The 17,300-nt window shown below is 35.7% G+C and overlaps 1 protein-coding gene across 1 annotated transcript in view; it reads right to left on the bottom strand.

Annotated features, from left to right (window-relative positions):
• LOC142337534 (lysophosphatidylcholine acyltransferase 1-like) overlaps window positions 1-17,300 on the bottom strand; it is a 61,680-nt gene that overhangs the window by 18,201 nt on the left and 26,179 nt on the right. The window contains exons 2-5 of the mRNA XM_075386828.1: window positions 14,201-14,343; window positions 13,289-13,512; window positions 12,906-13,072; window positions 12,233-12,387 (exon numbers count right to left, since the gene is read on the bottom strand). Coding sequence (XP_075242943.1) covers window positions 12,233-12,387; window positions 12,906-13,072; window positions 13,289-13,512; window positions 14,201-14,343 — 689 coding nt within the window. The remainder of the gene's footprint in view (window positions 1-12,232; window positions 12,388-12,905; window positions 13,073-13,288; window positions 13,513-14,200; window positions 14,344-17,300) is intronic.

The following is a 17,300-nucleotide window of genomic DNA, read 5'->3' as shown; positions in this document are numbered from 1 at the left end:
ATTTTTAGAAAGATGTAATTTGAATACTTAGCTTAGTTAAGCTAAGTATTCAACATAAACATTACTTCAGTACATCCCGACATGGTTCCTAGTGGGGGGTGAAATGAAAATCATAGCATTAATAAAAAGGTAAGCATGAAATAAAAAAAATACAGATAATTGTTAAGGTTTACAGATAATAAAAACAAGTTTTTTTCTTCCTCTCCCCATCTCAAAGGGGCGAAAGTTGTTCGTTTCCTCGAAAGTCTCCATTGCGATAGTCACGTAGTTCTCGCAGCAGGCTGTCGTTGCGCTGCTGGAGTTGGAAGTTTTTGTACCTTTCCTTTAGAAAACTCTGCTCGAGGTTACGGATGTAACTATCTTCAGAGCTTTCTAAATTAGCGGTGAAAAGATAGAAGGGGACTGACAAAATTTGTTTGTCAATCCCTAGATTCTTCGCGCGATAAATTTTTGTTTTAGGGTTGTAAGACATGAGTTTATACAAGTTAGCGTGGTTCTGGAGCTTATAATTCAAGCTCATGTCATACTTCGGATGCCCTTTGAAGCTGGGGTTGCACACAAGTTGTTCTGTTTTCAGTTGTCGATGGATTTTGTCTTGTATCGTTAGGGCTTTTGGCAGGACTGCTGCCACTGGTGGTTGAAGTTGCGAGGGTCCGGGTTGTGGTTGTTCGGATGGTTGCTCTTGTTGCAATTGTGATTCCACAGTTTGTAGTAGATATTGCTCTACAATATCGGTTGAGAGTTCCAATGGAGACTGGTCATCTAAGAGTTCCCCAAATGCTGGCAGAAGAAATTCGTTGTCATCAATTGCTGTATTCTAAAAAAAATTTTATACAAAAGGTGATTTATAGTTGTAATTAATTAGATTTAATTACACTGGAGAGGTGGGGAAATCATCATTGCTAGATTGATTTTCTCTCTCTTGTCTAATTGCCTGTAGCTCACTTTGTATAGGAGGGTATATGTTTATAGTCGGCTCTTTATAAGTTGGGTCTTGTACTAAGTGTTCTGAGTCGTCTCTTTCTTCAGTAGGACGAAATACTGAAAATACTATGGACTGAAAAAGTATATAGAAAGTAGCTGATAGTATTACTTTCCCAAAACTCACTGAGGCTCCTGTAATTTTGTGTATTTGTAGTGCTCGAATGATGCAAACTACAATGTCGAATATAAATTTCACAAAAAGGAATACAGCCAAAGTAATTCCACATTGCTCTAAATAATAGTTTATCCGGCCGAAGGCTTTTATATACCGGTTGTGTAAAAATTGTGACGAGATTAGAGAATCTGAATATATTGTTTTTGTAGTATAGTAGTTGCTATAACCACTAGGCTGGCTTTTATTATGTTGAATCTCAACTAATTCACGAGAAAACTCTTGCGCTGCGCCTTTCATTTCGGAATTTAAAGTTACATCGTTCCAAAATGCAATCATGTTTTCTTTGACATGAAAAGAAACTTCCTGTCCGTTTTTAAATTTCATTGAAACCATTTTGTGTTTCTGATTGCTGGGTGCAAATAATGCTGGCCCAGTGACTTGGGTTATACGTGGAGTTAATTCGATCCAAGAGTTATCATTTTCAATATCTAGTTGAAAAAGATTCTTTTGTTTGTTGTTAATTGGTTGTTGTTTAGCAGTAGTGAAAGTTTGTCCGCTAACTGGATCGATAAAGCGAACTTTATTTTTATATAACACCGGTATTCTACCATAACAAGTATCCATTACTTGTAAAGGCGAATAAAATTTTGGACAGTGATAGAGCCAGGCTACATTGCCATTTGTCTCTAAAATCATAGATCTGTTATTAGTTAACAGAAAACCAGCCAGCTTAGGGCTGAGACGCAAATATGCAAGTTGTGTATTTTTAAGTTAACGTTCTAGTTCACAAATTTGTTGTATAGTGTTTATTTCAGAGAGTTGTAGCCTTCGGAAATTAGTGTACTGATAATAGTTGAATTTAGTATTCAAATGCGCCTCATAATCTATCTCAGTTCGGGAGATATTAAGCGAACTTATTGAACTGTTCGGAAGTTTATCAATTCTATTTATAGTAGGTAGAGGTTCGAGTTCCTCTCCTGTATTCATATTAAATCCGCCTGTAAATGCAACATACAGTGTGTCGTATGGTGACGGATAAACTATATTATTGCTATTGCAAAGTGATTGAGGCTTAATGTACACTTGAAATAGAAAGCTTTGTTTTTTCTCTGATTCTTTAGAGATATAATAATTATCTCCTATTTTTATCATTTTGCCTTCAAATTGTTCTTTTACAGCGAACAAGCAATTATCTTGTTTCTCCCAGCTATAAGCACGGGGGTCGGTTGAAGTACTTTGACAACCGCCTTCTGATAATGAGCAAGGCAGGGGAATATTTTGCCAGTTATTTACTGAACCTCCCCGCAGGTTAACATTTAAAGTTGTATCCTGCATATATGTTTCAAACGTATCGTGAATTATCCAACCAGAATCGTCACATTCGTTTGGATTTTCTCCAATATTGGGACCGGAATTTTTTATATAAGTTGTTCTTACATTTAATTTAATCGGAATTACTTTTCCGTTAATACTTAACTTATTAGTTAATCTAGCCTGCCTACACTGTTCTGGAGTTAAATCTACGTTTGTGGTAAATGTGCTACGTTTTGCATCAATTCCACTAGCGTCGAAAAGGCCGCAATACCACCTAATGCTTTGGTGGCTTGCTCTACATATAGTAGCTTCTAGTTTTACTCTAAAGAAACGGTTGAAGATTTGTCATTTGACTTTTGAAATTTCAACATTTTGTGGTTCAATTTTACAAGGAGCGACTTTGTTTAGTGAGTACATTTTGTTAGAGTCCATAAGTGAACAATCGTAGTGAGCGACTTTTAATGATGTTGCAGTTTTTGCATACAATTGATGGTGAGCGGCGTTTAGATTTGTTAAAATTTCGGTGTTTGGTTTCTCACAATTTGCGTGGGGGATATATGAAAGTTGCCATCACAAATAATTTTGTGATATTATCAATATGTTTGTTTTTGCAAAAAGACGAAACAGAAAAGGAAAGAGCAAAAGATTTACCTCAGTGAAATTTCTTAGGGGGGTTTTCGGTTTCAATAACCTCTCCCTCCTCGGGGAACAGAGATTCGATTTCGGGATTCATTTTTAAAAATGAATTTTGTAGTATTTGTAGACGAGAGTTTGTAGTTGTAATTTGCAGATTAGAGATTCAGAAGAATGAATGGATTCAGTTGAGTTCAGATTTTATAGTTTTCTCAATGGCAATTGGGCCGTCCGTGCGGATGGCAAAATACTGAGCCCTGATTGGCTAACTGTTTCTACGGCATTTTATCATTCTGTCTATTTACAGAAGTATTGAGAGCGGATTACTATCCGCGCAACCGGCGGAATACTCCAATCTTATTGGTTGATTGAGGGTTGTCCGTGAAGACAGAGTGAATAAGAATTTTAACTGGTGGGAGTATATTTCTTTTCATGTATAAATAGAGAAATATTCTGAGAGTAATACTAGTCTATTTCTTAAGAATAATGAACAGAACTATTCTAAATTTGTTTAAAGAGGCAAATTATTCTGCCTTCGAACACTTAGATTTGGAGTTGGATGCCAGAAAGATGAAATTTTTCCTCTCTGAGCAGTATATATCAACTCAAATTGTCCTCTCTGAAGAGGAGTTTCATTCGCTGCGGGTTGCGCAGGAATATTGTGTAAATAATAAAGATAGGAATTTATTGAAATACGCTAAGATATGTCCTGGTACAGTGCAGTACCTCAAATGTTGGTTGGGGGAAGAGGTAAATTTTTGAAGTTACAAATATATTTTTCTGGCATATATTGGGGTAGATTATGAAATTTTTGAATTTTTTAGTTCGAACGAAAGTTAACAGCACCATACCCCGAGTGCCATGAAGAATTTATGAATTATGTGTTCGAGCTTTGGCGAGTGTGGTGGACCCCTGAGACAGCAAGAGCTGCTCAGCAACTATATGGGTTGGCTGTTGTTCTGGGGCACGGGCTTCTCTTTAGAGATTTTACTCTTGCCCGAGAATTTATTAAATTAATTAAAATTGCTAGGGCTCGACTGTTATAAATTTTATAAATTTCGGTTTAAACATTCTTATAATTTGTACATTTTATTTTTGTAATTTCGTATGTTTTAATAACAACTTTGTATAAAAGAATTATTTCTTTTGAACTTTTGGGATTAAATCTGACGGAATTGTATTTCCATAGCGTTTAGGTTCAGTCCGTGTTCTCTGCGGTCTGACATCGGAATAAGTTGGGTTAGGATTAGTTTTTATTTTTACTGGGTGGGGGTTGAACTAATGATAGGGCTAAATGTATGGGAATTGGACTTAGTACTTTGTGAACTACTTTGGGGGCTAAAAAATTTCTGATATGTAGTGTGCTATCATTTCTATTTGTTTTGTATGGGCTGTTAGGCGCACTCCGGCACGTGTTAACAGTAGTGGAGTATTCAACTGGTTGCGGTGATGTTAATTGCTCAGCCTGATTATTTGCTTTGTTAATATTAGGCCACGGCATATATTCCGGGTTATCAATTGTTTGGTGATTGAATCTGTTTATTGAGTACTGGTTGAACCTATCATAGTAGGCCTGTGAATCATCATAGTTAGTACTATAGTCTGTACTAACTTGTCTATTTCTTGTTCTTTAGGAAAGTACTCTACTAAGTGATTTCTATGCACTACTTTCTTTTATTCAGTTGTATCGTGAACAATTTCATACGTAGTGTTAGTAATTTGTTTAGTAACGGTGTAGTGTCCAGAGCGTAACTCGAATAGCTTTTTGGATTTCAATAATCCTTTAGCGTGATTCTCCAGTGAAACTTTACGACCGATTTTGATTGGTTTACCCAATTTAAATCTATTCCTATACTCGTGTGCTTTGTTTGTAATTTGCCTACAGCGAGTATATGTTTTACTATATATATTTTTGAATTCGTTCTCGCGTTGTAGTATAGTACTAGAAAATCGATTTTGTAATAGCTTGTCTACTTTCTCGTTTTTACAAGAATTTTCACAGTGAGTATGTAAGGGAAGGTCTTTACAGTACTCTGAAATAAAATTTCGTCTATTATCCCGTAATAAGCCTAGCTTAAGGGAAATTGGAATTTGCGGTTTAATACCGAACTATCTCGTTCGGAGTATATCCTATACTGTAATTTATTGCAGTATTATGCGCAAAGGCAAATTTTTTAGTAAGGCTGGCCCAATTCGATCCGGTGTCGTTAATAAAACTGCGCAAATAATTTGCTAAGTTTTTATTTTTAACTTCAACCTTGCCATTTGTCCAAGGTGAGTATGAGGTCCGTGGTTTTAATGTAATTCCGAATTCATGCGTCCAGTGCACAAAATCATTACTCAAAAATGCAGTACCGCTGTCATGTACTATTTGCTGGGGATTCCAAATCGGGTAATATATTTTTCTATTAACTTAACAGTTTCTGGTGCATCGGCTGTTTTTGATGGATAAACTTGTATAAAGCGAGAGAAACTATCTACTATAACTAGACAAAATTTCTTTTGGTTACTACCAGGCCTAAATGGGCCCTTGTGGTCTATGTGTATAGTATGAAATGGGGTTGTTTCTAATTCTCCCCACTGTTCTAAGGGTGCTTCGTTTAGATCATGTCTTTGTGTTTTATTCTTCTGACAATCTAGGCAATCATGTATTAGCATTGTAACCCATTTATACATTTTGGGCCAGTAAAAGAATCAACTAATGTTGTTAAAGGTACATGCGTCTCCACGATGCCCACTTAGCGGATTATTATGTGCTAACTCAAAACACTTCATAAATAGCGATAGTGGAACAAATAGTTTTGTATTGTATAAACCGTTCTCGTCTGGTTTATTGTAGCATATTAAGTCATATTGTTCATCGAGTAGTAGAAGGTTAAACATATTTTTGTATGCACGTAGTCCTTTACAATGCTTAATTGTACTTGTGCTCGGCGGTTCTTTGCCTGCTTTTAGCCATTGGAGAATGGTTTGTAAAACCGGATCATTTATTTGTTCGCGCAGAATTGTATCTGTGTCTAGTTGAGCTTGTTTAGTAAACTCTGTTAATTTTTGTAGTAAGTCTTTACAAGATACTTTAACTACTTCTGTATGTAAAGTTGTCGGTTATACAATGTCACACTTATGCGTGCGTTGCTTGTATTCTTCTTTCGCTTGTTCTAGTTCTTGTATTAAGGATATATCTACATTTCCTTTTTGTAATTCTAACCAGTCTTCGTCGTCAAGACCTTCATCTACTGCATGTACCTCTTCGGGTATTTTTTTATATGTATGATCGCTAAGGCTCTCTGTAGATACATTTTCTGAAGACATTTTCCTGATTTGATTTATTTGTCGTCCATATCTGAACGAGTCGGCAATATTGTATATTGCACTACATGTTTGTGCTATATCGTCACTTGCGTTGTTAATACTAAAATCTTTGTCGGTTATATTTAGTATTTTCTTTTTCTGTCCGGGTATATGTGCAATTACCGGATAGCTAGTATTTGGGGGTGCTTTCTTTTCGTCACAGTGTAGTATTGAATAATTTATCGGTTTATAATCCGATGTGTAGAAGCGAATGTCCTTTGGGACTGTTTTGTGTTCAATTTGGAACTTTCTCGCTTATTCTTGCGGGACTTGTCTACTAAGTAAGTCGGGGAAAGCAAGGTTTTTACCTTCAGTGTATATTATCTTTAGATTCTGAAATTTAGTAAGCACGACTTGATACTTAAAGAATCTATGTGATAATTGTCCGCGGCCAGACCAGAGGAATAGTATAGGTCTGTGATCGCAGAATAGATATATTGGATAGGGGAGCCTATAATGTACAACTTGTAAGTTTGTAATGCTGATATTATTCCGCACAGTTCTCTATGCTGTGGGGACATTTTCTGTTCTGCTTTATCGAATACACGGGAGTTTGCAGAAAGAATTCGTTTCCCTTCGGGGAACTGTTGTATTAATATACTACCAGTTCCTAAGTTGGAAGATTCAGCATGTATATGAAAGGGGTATTTTGAGTTGGGGATAGCGACGGAAATATCGTGTGCAAATTTTGCTTTCAGTTTATCGAATACTTGTTGGTGGCTATCCAGCCATTCGAAATTTGTTTCATTCTTAACTAAATCATATACGGGTTTTGCGTCAATATGATAGTTTATAACACAATTTGCATAAAATCCCATCGCCCCTAATACGCTGAGGACGTCGGTTTTTGATTCTGTCGTTTTCAAATATTGTATATCGGGATTGCGCGAAGTGATTGGGCTAAGTGTCCCTTTCGATATTACATGCCCGAAGAATTTCTTCTTTCGTAAGAAAAATTTTGTTTTATCCGGCGCAGTTTTCAAGTTTGCTTTACGCAGTAGTGCATGATATTCACGGATTACTGTGAACATTTCCTATTTATCTTGTGCTTGTAGTAGTGTATCGTCAATATAAGTAATTGCTTGCTTTTTCTTTATTAGCGGTCCAAATGCATAGAACATGAGTTTATTAAAGAAGTTCGGAAGGGGCTTTAAGCCGTAAAATCCGACTTGATAGGTATATTGACGTCCACCTACAATAAAACTAGTTAACTTCTGAGTCACTTCTGTAAGGGGCACTTGATGATAAGCGCACGATAAATCACTACTTGTAAAATATGCTCCATTTACTCGTGTCATCAGAACTTGTAGTGGCTCAAGCAGCCAACTTGAGTTACTTGTATCTGTAATTGAGCTGAGGTAGCGGGCGTCAATTACAAGTTTTACATAGTCGTTCTTAGGCAGTATAATAATTGGATTTACAAACCAGCTATTTAAATCGTCGTGCTCATTTAGCTCGCGTATTATTCCGGCTTGTATTAATTCGTCCATTATTGCCTCTAACTTGTCACGCAGATGTAGGGGGACTTTACTGGGTCGTTGCTTTTTAAATTCACAATCTTTTTTTAGGGGTATGTGAAATGTTTGTTTCGTGCGGCCGATATCATACTTGTGATGGGAGTATATATCCTCATCATCTAGAAGAACTTCTAGAAGTGCTCTGAATTCATCGTCGGTTAAATCACTTTGTGTGAAATCAAATTTTTTAAGATACTCGATATAGTGTGCATAGTTTTTACTTGCATCTTTTGGTCGTGTATCGAGTCCTTCTTTAACAACTTCATGAATAATGAAATGGTTTTGTTCAGTTGTTCTGAACTTTGGAAATTGTTCAGTATTATTGGGTTTGCATAAGGTTTTTGCATCATTTGAGAAGTCAGTTGCTATTTCAGCATCATTTTTGCATTTGTTCACAATTTCATCGCCTACGATTCCGAATATCTCTTCGATGTTTTCATCTGTGTATTGTGCAGAGGACGGCATTTGATTAATTTCGGCTTTACTCATATAAACATATATTTTTATTCCCGAAGAATTAAATACATTATATAGCAATGCAGATATCTCGGATCAGTCCATTTTGTCTAATCCACATGCAATTTTTGGCATAGCTATGCATCTAATGTTCTGCATTAGAAGTATATTGCGAAGTTCGAATAGTGCGGTTGTAATACTTTCAATAGTCGGTTTACTATTAAATTTTTTTTAGTTATTAGACTAAAGATCTGGTGTCCGAGGCTAGGAGCAATGTATTGTAATACATTTGGTTTATTGTATTTCCGTCACTGTCGTTCACTTCTACTTGCCACCTACAATGTTCTCTCAAGTCGGGGAACTTTTTACACAACATGAGTGCAAAGCCTTTACTCATAGCACAATCCTTAGAAACTTTGTGTACGATAGCCATACTACTATTGAATATTGACTGTTCTTCGTGTCTAATATAGTTTATGCAACTATCGGACTCGTTCGACTCAGCCTCTTGTACTGAGTTAACAACTGTACTGAGCATGAAACAATTATCCAGTTCTTCATACTTATTTAGTATTGAGTATGCGAACTCACTACAATTGCGCATGTTGAATTTGCGCGTATCACGACTTAATACTAGATCACATACAGCGTACCCAATAATACCTTTATTAAGTGTAATAGGGTGATTTTTGTGGTTTTCTATTAGTATAGGTAGTGTTTTCTCCTTTTGTGTACAGACTCTGTTTATAAACACTAGTTCTGTTTTTACTGTATTTTTGTGCGGCAGAAAGGAAGTGCCTTTGGGGTAACATAAATCAGTGTTCTGGTGTTTGTACAAATAAGTTGATCTTGCCTGTATATAAAGTGGCTGGAACAAGATTATTGCTTCTATTTCTGATACTTGTGGATACTGTTTTTCATTATTCAGTATTCCATAACTGATTACTCCTGTGTGTTCTTTTAATTCTACGGCAGGAATATCAAAATACAGAGCTTTAAAGAAAATATGACAGAAATCAACTCCAATCAGGTTAGACGTTCCTTCTTGTGTAACCCATACCTTATAGTTCGCTTCATACTTTCCGTCAGTATCAAAGTATGATGTTACTGTAGTATGCCCTAACATACGAATTTGTGATCCATTATAGGATTTTATGATGTTTATGGTAGAGAATATCCTCATGCTAGGGTTCAAATTTTGCATTTCTAGAAATGTGGGGTAGTTTACTATCGTACAAGTCAAACCTGGGTCAATCAGATATTCAATTTCATGTCCACCATTTTTATTTATGTCTCCGGTGGTGAAATAATACATATTTAGGTAAATCCTAGATTTTGGATTACTATTTGTATCAACTTTCGGAGAATTTAGAAGTTAAAAGGAAAGAAGTCTGTGATAGCATCGGTGTAATTATTCTGATCGTAATATTCTGTTTGTTGGTTTTGATCCTCTACACAGTGAACAGAGTGGGACGAGTGGGGTTGTTAATCATAATATCTACTGCTTGATGCTTGGAATTGATTAGTATGCGCGTGGGGGGATAAGAACGCTGAAAATTTTGATTCTCAAGTTCAAAATATTGTCTCGCATCAGTTTCATGCGAACTAAACTGGTTGTTTTGTTCGTAGGTTTTATTATTATTATTGTTAAAGTGTTTATTTCCGTACCTGCGGTTGCAATATCCACTGTTAGTATTATTTGGACAATTCTGGTTATTGAAATACGGCTTACTGTTAGTCTGTTTTCTGTAGTCAGTACTGAAGGATGTCTTTTTCTCCTTTTCCTCAGTGAGTTCTCTTTTCATTTTTTTAAATCCTTCATCAATCCTCGGTTTAGAGCAATTAGAAATAGAATGCCCATGATTACGGCAATAATTGCAAAAGCTTGTGTTATTCGGCCGCCCTTTACATTGGGATCTTTAAAAGACCCTGAGTTAATAGCACTAACTTCGTTATTTCTTATTAAGCTAGTAAGCTCTTTAATTTGTGCTTCAATACTACTAATTTTATCATTTGTTTGTTTTACTGTGCCGTCAGTGCTAACAGTAAATGTTAAGTCTTTGTTATTAAGTGATTTTGTATTTCGTCCCATGTTTCATCCGGATTTTCTATTCTGTATTCATGAGCTTTGCGCTTTAAAGATGAGGGTTGCAGGCCTCTAATAGCAAAGTCAATATACTTTTGCTCTCTTTGTCGCTGCTGTATTGTTCGTTCAGTAGCAATTTGGCCAGGATCAGTTAATCGTGCAGGTATTTTTTCAGGCCATCCTCTATCAACAGCATGCTTAATTCGGTGAAAATGTTTTTTAGTTAGTTCCCTTCTTGCCTGGTGGCACCTTCCACTTCTAGTCGATACTTAAATTGATCACGGCTAACAGTGAATCTATTTATAAAATCTCCTTTGATTTGGTCAAGATTTCTTGTGGGGTCTATAGTATTGTACCACTCTAATGCAGTCTCTGTCAGTAGTGATCCAAATAGCGCTTTGCGTCTACTTTGGTGATTTGTTAATGCAGTGGGGTCTGTCGGTAACGTTGTGCCTAAGGAGAAGTTTATTTTTTGTTCAACGGAGTTCCAGAAATCACTTGCATTTTGTCTAGTGTCATTTCCCGAGAAAGTGACAAGTGACATATTAGGATGAGAGAGGGGGGTATCAATTAATGTTCTTGTTACTGTAATAGTGCTGCCGGATCCGGAACATACAGCTGTTGTGCCAGTACTACCGGAGCCGGCTGAAGGAGCTGTACTACTCCGCGTTCCTCCTGAGGACATTATGTTAGATTTGTTTTGTTATTTTATTTTTTTGCTTAGAAGATAGAATATTTATGCGTGCCTCACTGGTCGCACCAGTTTATACTAGAGGGTATGGGTTGCGAAGGTTCAAACTTCTGACTGGATGGTCGTACTCCTAGTATATGCTATCTTTCTAAGCCCGATAAGTCTCATAAAAGTATTTAATGATCTAAGTAAGTAAATTTGACTAATTGATCTAGTTATAAGTTCTATATAATCTTTATAGAAGTCTAACATAGATAAATTCACAGCTAAATTAATGAGGTTATAAGAGTTAAAACTTAAAGTTATAAAAGTTAGAAAGTTATGAAAGTTAGAAAGAGGAGAAGGTCGGGAAAGTTAGTAAAAACTTTACTAACTCGAATTATTATCAGTAACTTATTATTCCCTTTTGAATAAAGTCCTGACTTGAAAGTTGTCTCTAACTATTCGTTATTCGATATAGTTGAGAAGATTGGATTAGTCATTCACTTTGGAATATTTTGTGTTGAGATTACTTTCTCAATTTGGAGATATTAAATTCTCAGTTTCTCTGAGTTATCAATTCTTAATTTCTCAAAGTTGTGATTTTTACTTCGCTATATATAGTTGTCAGAACGGGATAATTCCCGTCCTGCTGACTGTACGATAAAATGTCCGTTTGGCTTAACGGACATTTTACGCAATATGAGTGGTTCAGCTTAATTTCATCATTCTATTTTTAGAATGATGTAATTTGAATACTTAGCTTAGTTAAGCTAAGTATTCAACATAAACATTACATCAGTACACATTCCACTTGACTTAGGGTTTTCTAAATCATTGCGCATCTCTTCCGGTAGGCAATCAAACCCAAATCACCATTTCAATCTATTTGTCGGATCTTTCGTTTAAATCTCAAAATTCTACTGTAAAAATCATTATCTTATTCTCTCATTCTTTAAAACTTCATGTTTCGAACTTAGTTAAAAACGCTTTTATTTCGCCTGCGAAAATCTAGCAGAACGTTTTTTGCCTGCAGAAACCGAAAAGCATTTGTCAATGAAGTAATTGCTTGATATGGTCTTGCAGGAAACCTGCTAATAACTAACACACTGGGTCCTACGAATGCCCATGTTACACAGTCGAAGTGGTTTGGCCATTTGACGACCACTGGTTGGACTGGCACTCCCGGCTGGAAAGCGCCCGTTTTGAAAGAGATCAGACACTTGCGGTTGGTAGTGGTACCTTCCGGGAAGAGAGCAACCTGCAACATAAATTATGGCGAGAAAATTGTTTCTTTCACTTTTGGTTTCTTTTAGCATTTTGCAAGCAAGCGCGGAGGCTATAACTTAATTTGCATATCCATAGGTTTTTATCATGTTTAGGACTGTTTTCGAAGTTGAACAATCGATCTCCTACATGTTGAATTTGTTCAAGGTGATAAAATGACAACACTGAAAATAGACCCCCCCGCTCCACAAAATCGCCAATTCTTTTATGAGTTACAAATCCAGAACAGACTGTTACTGTCCCATGTCGCCAAACGTATGAAATTATCATACAGTTTTTATTCTCATTTTAATATTTGAACACATCATTGTAGAGCTCATAATAATATGCGACCAGTAAAATGATCCAACTTTTGATTACACAGCTTTGATTTTCAGAAGAAAAACTAATTAACTGACTAACTTGAAAACTTATTATTAATTATAAATGAACTGAAAACTAATTAGTATGCGTGGCAGGGGGGTGTATGGTGAGAGGTGTTTCTATTCTTACCTGCTGCCATTCACCCTCATTCTTGACGTCACGGTCTTCATCTGAGTCTGGCAAATTATTTGATTCGCTGCAAGAAGTGGCTCGTCTCTTGATCTCGTTCACACAATCTGATCTTGAATTGGCAACATCTCGACTGACACAAACTGGCTGAAGAAACTTCACAAGAGCTGCAACAAAATTGAAATTCATTCAATTTAAATAATTAGAAAAAAAGATGGGCCCCACTGTAGCTGAATTCGATTATGCGGTCAAACGTCGCCATAATTTCGCTCTTCTTTAGACAAAAATCTTCACTATAAACAAAACACAATAAATCACTATGAGAGCTGTTTTAGTTTTTTTTGCAAACTATATTGAAGCAACCAATGGAAATGAAGCCTTACTTCCAATAATTGGGATTTGGGCATTGTCCATTCTGGACACAGGAGAGGTGATGTCTGGATCCAGAAAATGCAGCAGCGCATCTGTCCAGCTTGAATGTGGTGCCATTACCAGTACTGGTGCCTCCTTTTTCGACGCTCTTTGACCTTTGGTCCGGATAAATAGGAATCCAAGGACAAAGAAGACCAGCTGGGCTACTGGTGGTCCGAACTCTCTTTGTAGCCACCTAAACAAAAATCGATTTTTGCTGATGATTATTATCAATCCTACGCATTGTTATTGCACTGAACAATAACTCAACATTATGGTGCAATATTTTATTATGGCAGCTCGTTTTTTGCGTTTTTTTCTCAGAGAACAGCGTATATTTTTCAAACAATCGGTTAGTTCCAGCTTTATTATGCCTCGAAATTCCGTAGAATCAGATAGCGGGGATAAAAAATCCTATTGTGCACTGCTGCATTTTATTTGAATCGCCTTTTTACATTGTACTTTTTCCAATGATCCGTTAGTTTGAATTGTATTCTTTTAATTCCACAATACTAAACAACTCTGATCGTAAATGCTTTTTGCATTTTGAAAAATTGATTTATTGCTGGAGCTGCCAGGTCATGGAATGGCCTTATTTCTTGCAATAATATTTTTCCATGTGAAAAATTACCAGGTATTAGGAAAGAATAACACTTCACGTTGAAAGTTCTCGGACATCTCACAAAAGAAAAATAAAACAGAGACCTATCATCGATAGACTATGGATTCACTTAAGAATCTATTTTCTGTCGTAAAATTCCCAATTTTCTCTCCTTAGTTTCAAACATACATTCCCCTTGCCACCGTATTTTATATCTGGCAATGGAGATCAAGTGATTCTTTTGGGGCATGGTTAAAAATATCAAATTCTTCTGCATTGTCACCTTCGCCATCCTGTTAGAGGTTTCTTCAGTTCTTCATCAGAGAGTCCTTGGACTGTAACTTTGCAGATGACCCACCCGAGTGAGAGGGCAAACGTCACCAACACAAGACGAACAGGCACTACAAAGATCGTCATCAACACTATCTAAGAAGCATCAAACCAGCTTTTATCTTGAAGTTTAATTTTTAGTAGTTTTAGACCGCGTAGGTATAGTATGTTTCCCGAAGCGTTTTCTGTCATACCGTATTGAATAATCCGGTATCTGGTACTCCACTCTCCAACAAAAATAACAGCGCCAATAACATTAATGCCCTCAAAAACCCAAACTTTTTGCCTTTTATTACTTCAGGACTTGGTGTAATGACGATATAAAAACGAAAGTGATTAAATTTGATTAGAAATGCTCGATGGATATTGGAATCCACACCCGTCACTTTCGGTGTGATACTGATAAATATTCGGTTAATTATCAGCTGATCGGTTCTTCTGCAAATATACCCTGGTAACTTTCATTGTATTACGTGACCAAAGACCGAAAAGGCAAATTTCAATAAACTTTGCGTTTTGTGGAAAAAAAGTCGCAATATTTTGTTACCATTTTCAAATTATTGTGAGAACTTTCTACGATGGAATAGAGTTACACAAAACGTGGAATCAGGTTATACTCATTTCATCTCAAAATCACTTGAGACCACCCAGGTCGAGGTTTTCGTTTGTGCTCGTTCATGGCGCAGATCGAATACTTAATTACTCCTGTGATCAGTGCTGTAAGTAACTGCAAAACTGCTAATTGTCACCTTAATCCACTTAGTACTGAGAGGGATATTGCTGAATTAATCGCAAATTAAGCTTTCCATCATTTGCATCTATGGTGGAGAAAGGTGACCCGCGTGCAAACTAGTGATTTATGTGCTGGAAACTAATTACAAAGTATTGTCAATACTTTTCGCACTAGCCCCAAAAACATCGTGAAATACAGTTCCACATTAGATTGAAAATTGAAGCAAAGTTGAACTAAAGAACTAAATACGCTTAGTGTGACAAGTTTGCACACACGCTTACAACTATAATCTTAAAACATGGAAACATGGTTCGTGAAAAGTAGTGAAAAAAACCGAGCATATATCCCCAAGAAATCTGACATGAGTCACATAGTTTCCCTGGATTAAGGCTAATTTTAAATAATTTTATCTAATTTTAAAGAACTATCGAAGTCAGGCAGTTGTGTATGAGTTATGTTTGTTAGTAAACCTGGAAATAGCATTGTGTTCTTTTTGATTACTTGAGAAACTTCGATCAGCAAAAAAATAAAAAGTTCTTTGGACAAATCAACAACATTGTGGACAAAACTAGAATTGTCTGTTCATGTTAAGGACATTAGTTTTTATTGGAACTTTTGACACACCAAAAAACCAAAATGTGTCAGCATTCACAATTGCAATTGAAAAGTAGGCAATAAACTAACCACGTTTTTTTCAAATTTGAGATAAAATGGATGAGTTCCAACTAGGTATTTGAAAATAGTTCTTGGAAGCCTAAGGCAATTACATCATTGAAACGAGTGCGTATGCTCCCAACGATAAACTCCCATGACCTTAAAATTCCCGAGATTATACTTTAACTTATTCTGAAGCCAATTTTGTACTTTGCTGAGGCTCATGAAGACAAAAATTTATCTAATTATGTACTTCTGATACAAAATACAGACAAAATTACTAATTTCTGTTGCACGGAATTTAATCCCCACACTTGAAATAGTACGGCTCGCTTCTTTTGTTTTCAATGAATTATCCTTGAATAATTAAAACTGAGGAAAGTTTTATATTTTTGACTATGTTGAGCAACAAAAATCTCTGCTGAAAAAATAGGAGTGGATAATCGAACAATTCGAACATAGGAAAAATTTTCCTCAAACATAAAACTTCTCGAAATATGAAGGTTAGAAAGTTAGACATAATATCTATAGAAAGTTTTATTTTTGAATTACAAGGAATTGGATGGGACCTATCAATGATAAGAATAAGTTACAAATTGATGAAAGTGACGAAAAAAACAACAAAAATGAGAAAAATTCTGAAAACGACTAATCCCAAAAATGATAAGACTATTTGCTTTGAGCTGACTGCATGGAATATTATCATTCATTCAATCCTGAATTAGAAACTTATGAGACCTCTCAGCAATTTATTACTACATAGAGAAAAAAAACAGCAAATTCAAAAAATGAGAGAAAAGTGTCGAAGCCATTAGAAAATGAACTTTCCAGTGAAACGTTTCTAATTTCAAAAAATATTGATTAGCAAAAGAATTCTTCTTTTTAAACCATAAGACTTTAAAAAATTAAAAAATACGAATAATTATTCTCAAATCACGAAACCTTTGAAAAAACCCGTAGCAGCAACGCCATTAAAATCAATAGCTTTCAACGTAAGTCAATTAATACGCTAAGTTATGCTTGAATGGGAAAAAGGGAAAAATGCAGTTTGTTTTTCACCAGTAATCTTTGAGACTTCAGAATAAGTCTTATATCTTTGAAAACAATAACAAATACAGGCAAAAACCAGAAATTCAAAAGAAATGTGCCAGAGTGTAGAAAAATGTAGAAGCATTTAATCTCTAAGTTTTTCTCTGAAAAAATTACTTATGATTCTTTCAATGACTTATATGAGCCAACGGAAACACTCATTATGAGAACAATATGATACAATTTCAAAAGGATACAAATTTATGAAAAAATTATTCAAAAACTAAAAAATTATATGAAAATTCATCGCATCGAAGCCATGAAACCAAAAACTGAAGATAAAACCACTAGCTCCGTTGCAGTAGGAAGTAAAGAGGTCTTGCCATTACTGAGACTGACCTAGAAATCAAAAAAGTTAAAATTAAGGTTTGTTAACGGTCAAAAAATTTCGGAAAAATTATTTTTGAAGTTTTAACAGCCATTAGCCGTCCACTCAAAGCACTAGATAGGTTCAATAAATGCTCATTAAGAAAGCTTTTGCACTTTTAGTCAACGGGCCTATGCCATAGGACTTCGAAAAGTCAGTAAAACCTCAAAGAAAATCAAAACTTCATCAAAACTTACGAACACTTAGAGC

This window comes from Convolutriloba macropyga, chromosome 4, assembly GCF_964194025.1.
Source record: "Convolutriloba macropyga chromosome 4, txConMacr16.3, whole genome shotgun sequence".
Classification (NCBI taxonomy): domain Eukaryota; kingdom Metazoa; phylum Xenacoelomorpha; order Acoela; family Convolutidae; genus Convolutriloba; species Convolutriloba macropyga.
Note: the sequence above shows the minus strand (reverse complement) of the source record. Positions and strands in the feature narration are given on the sequence as shown.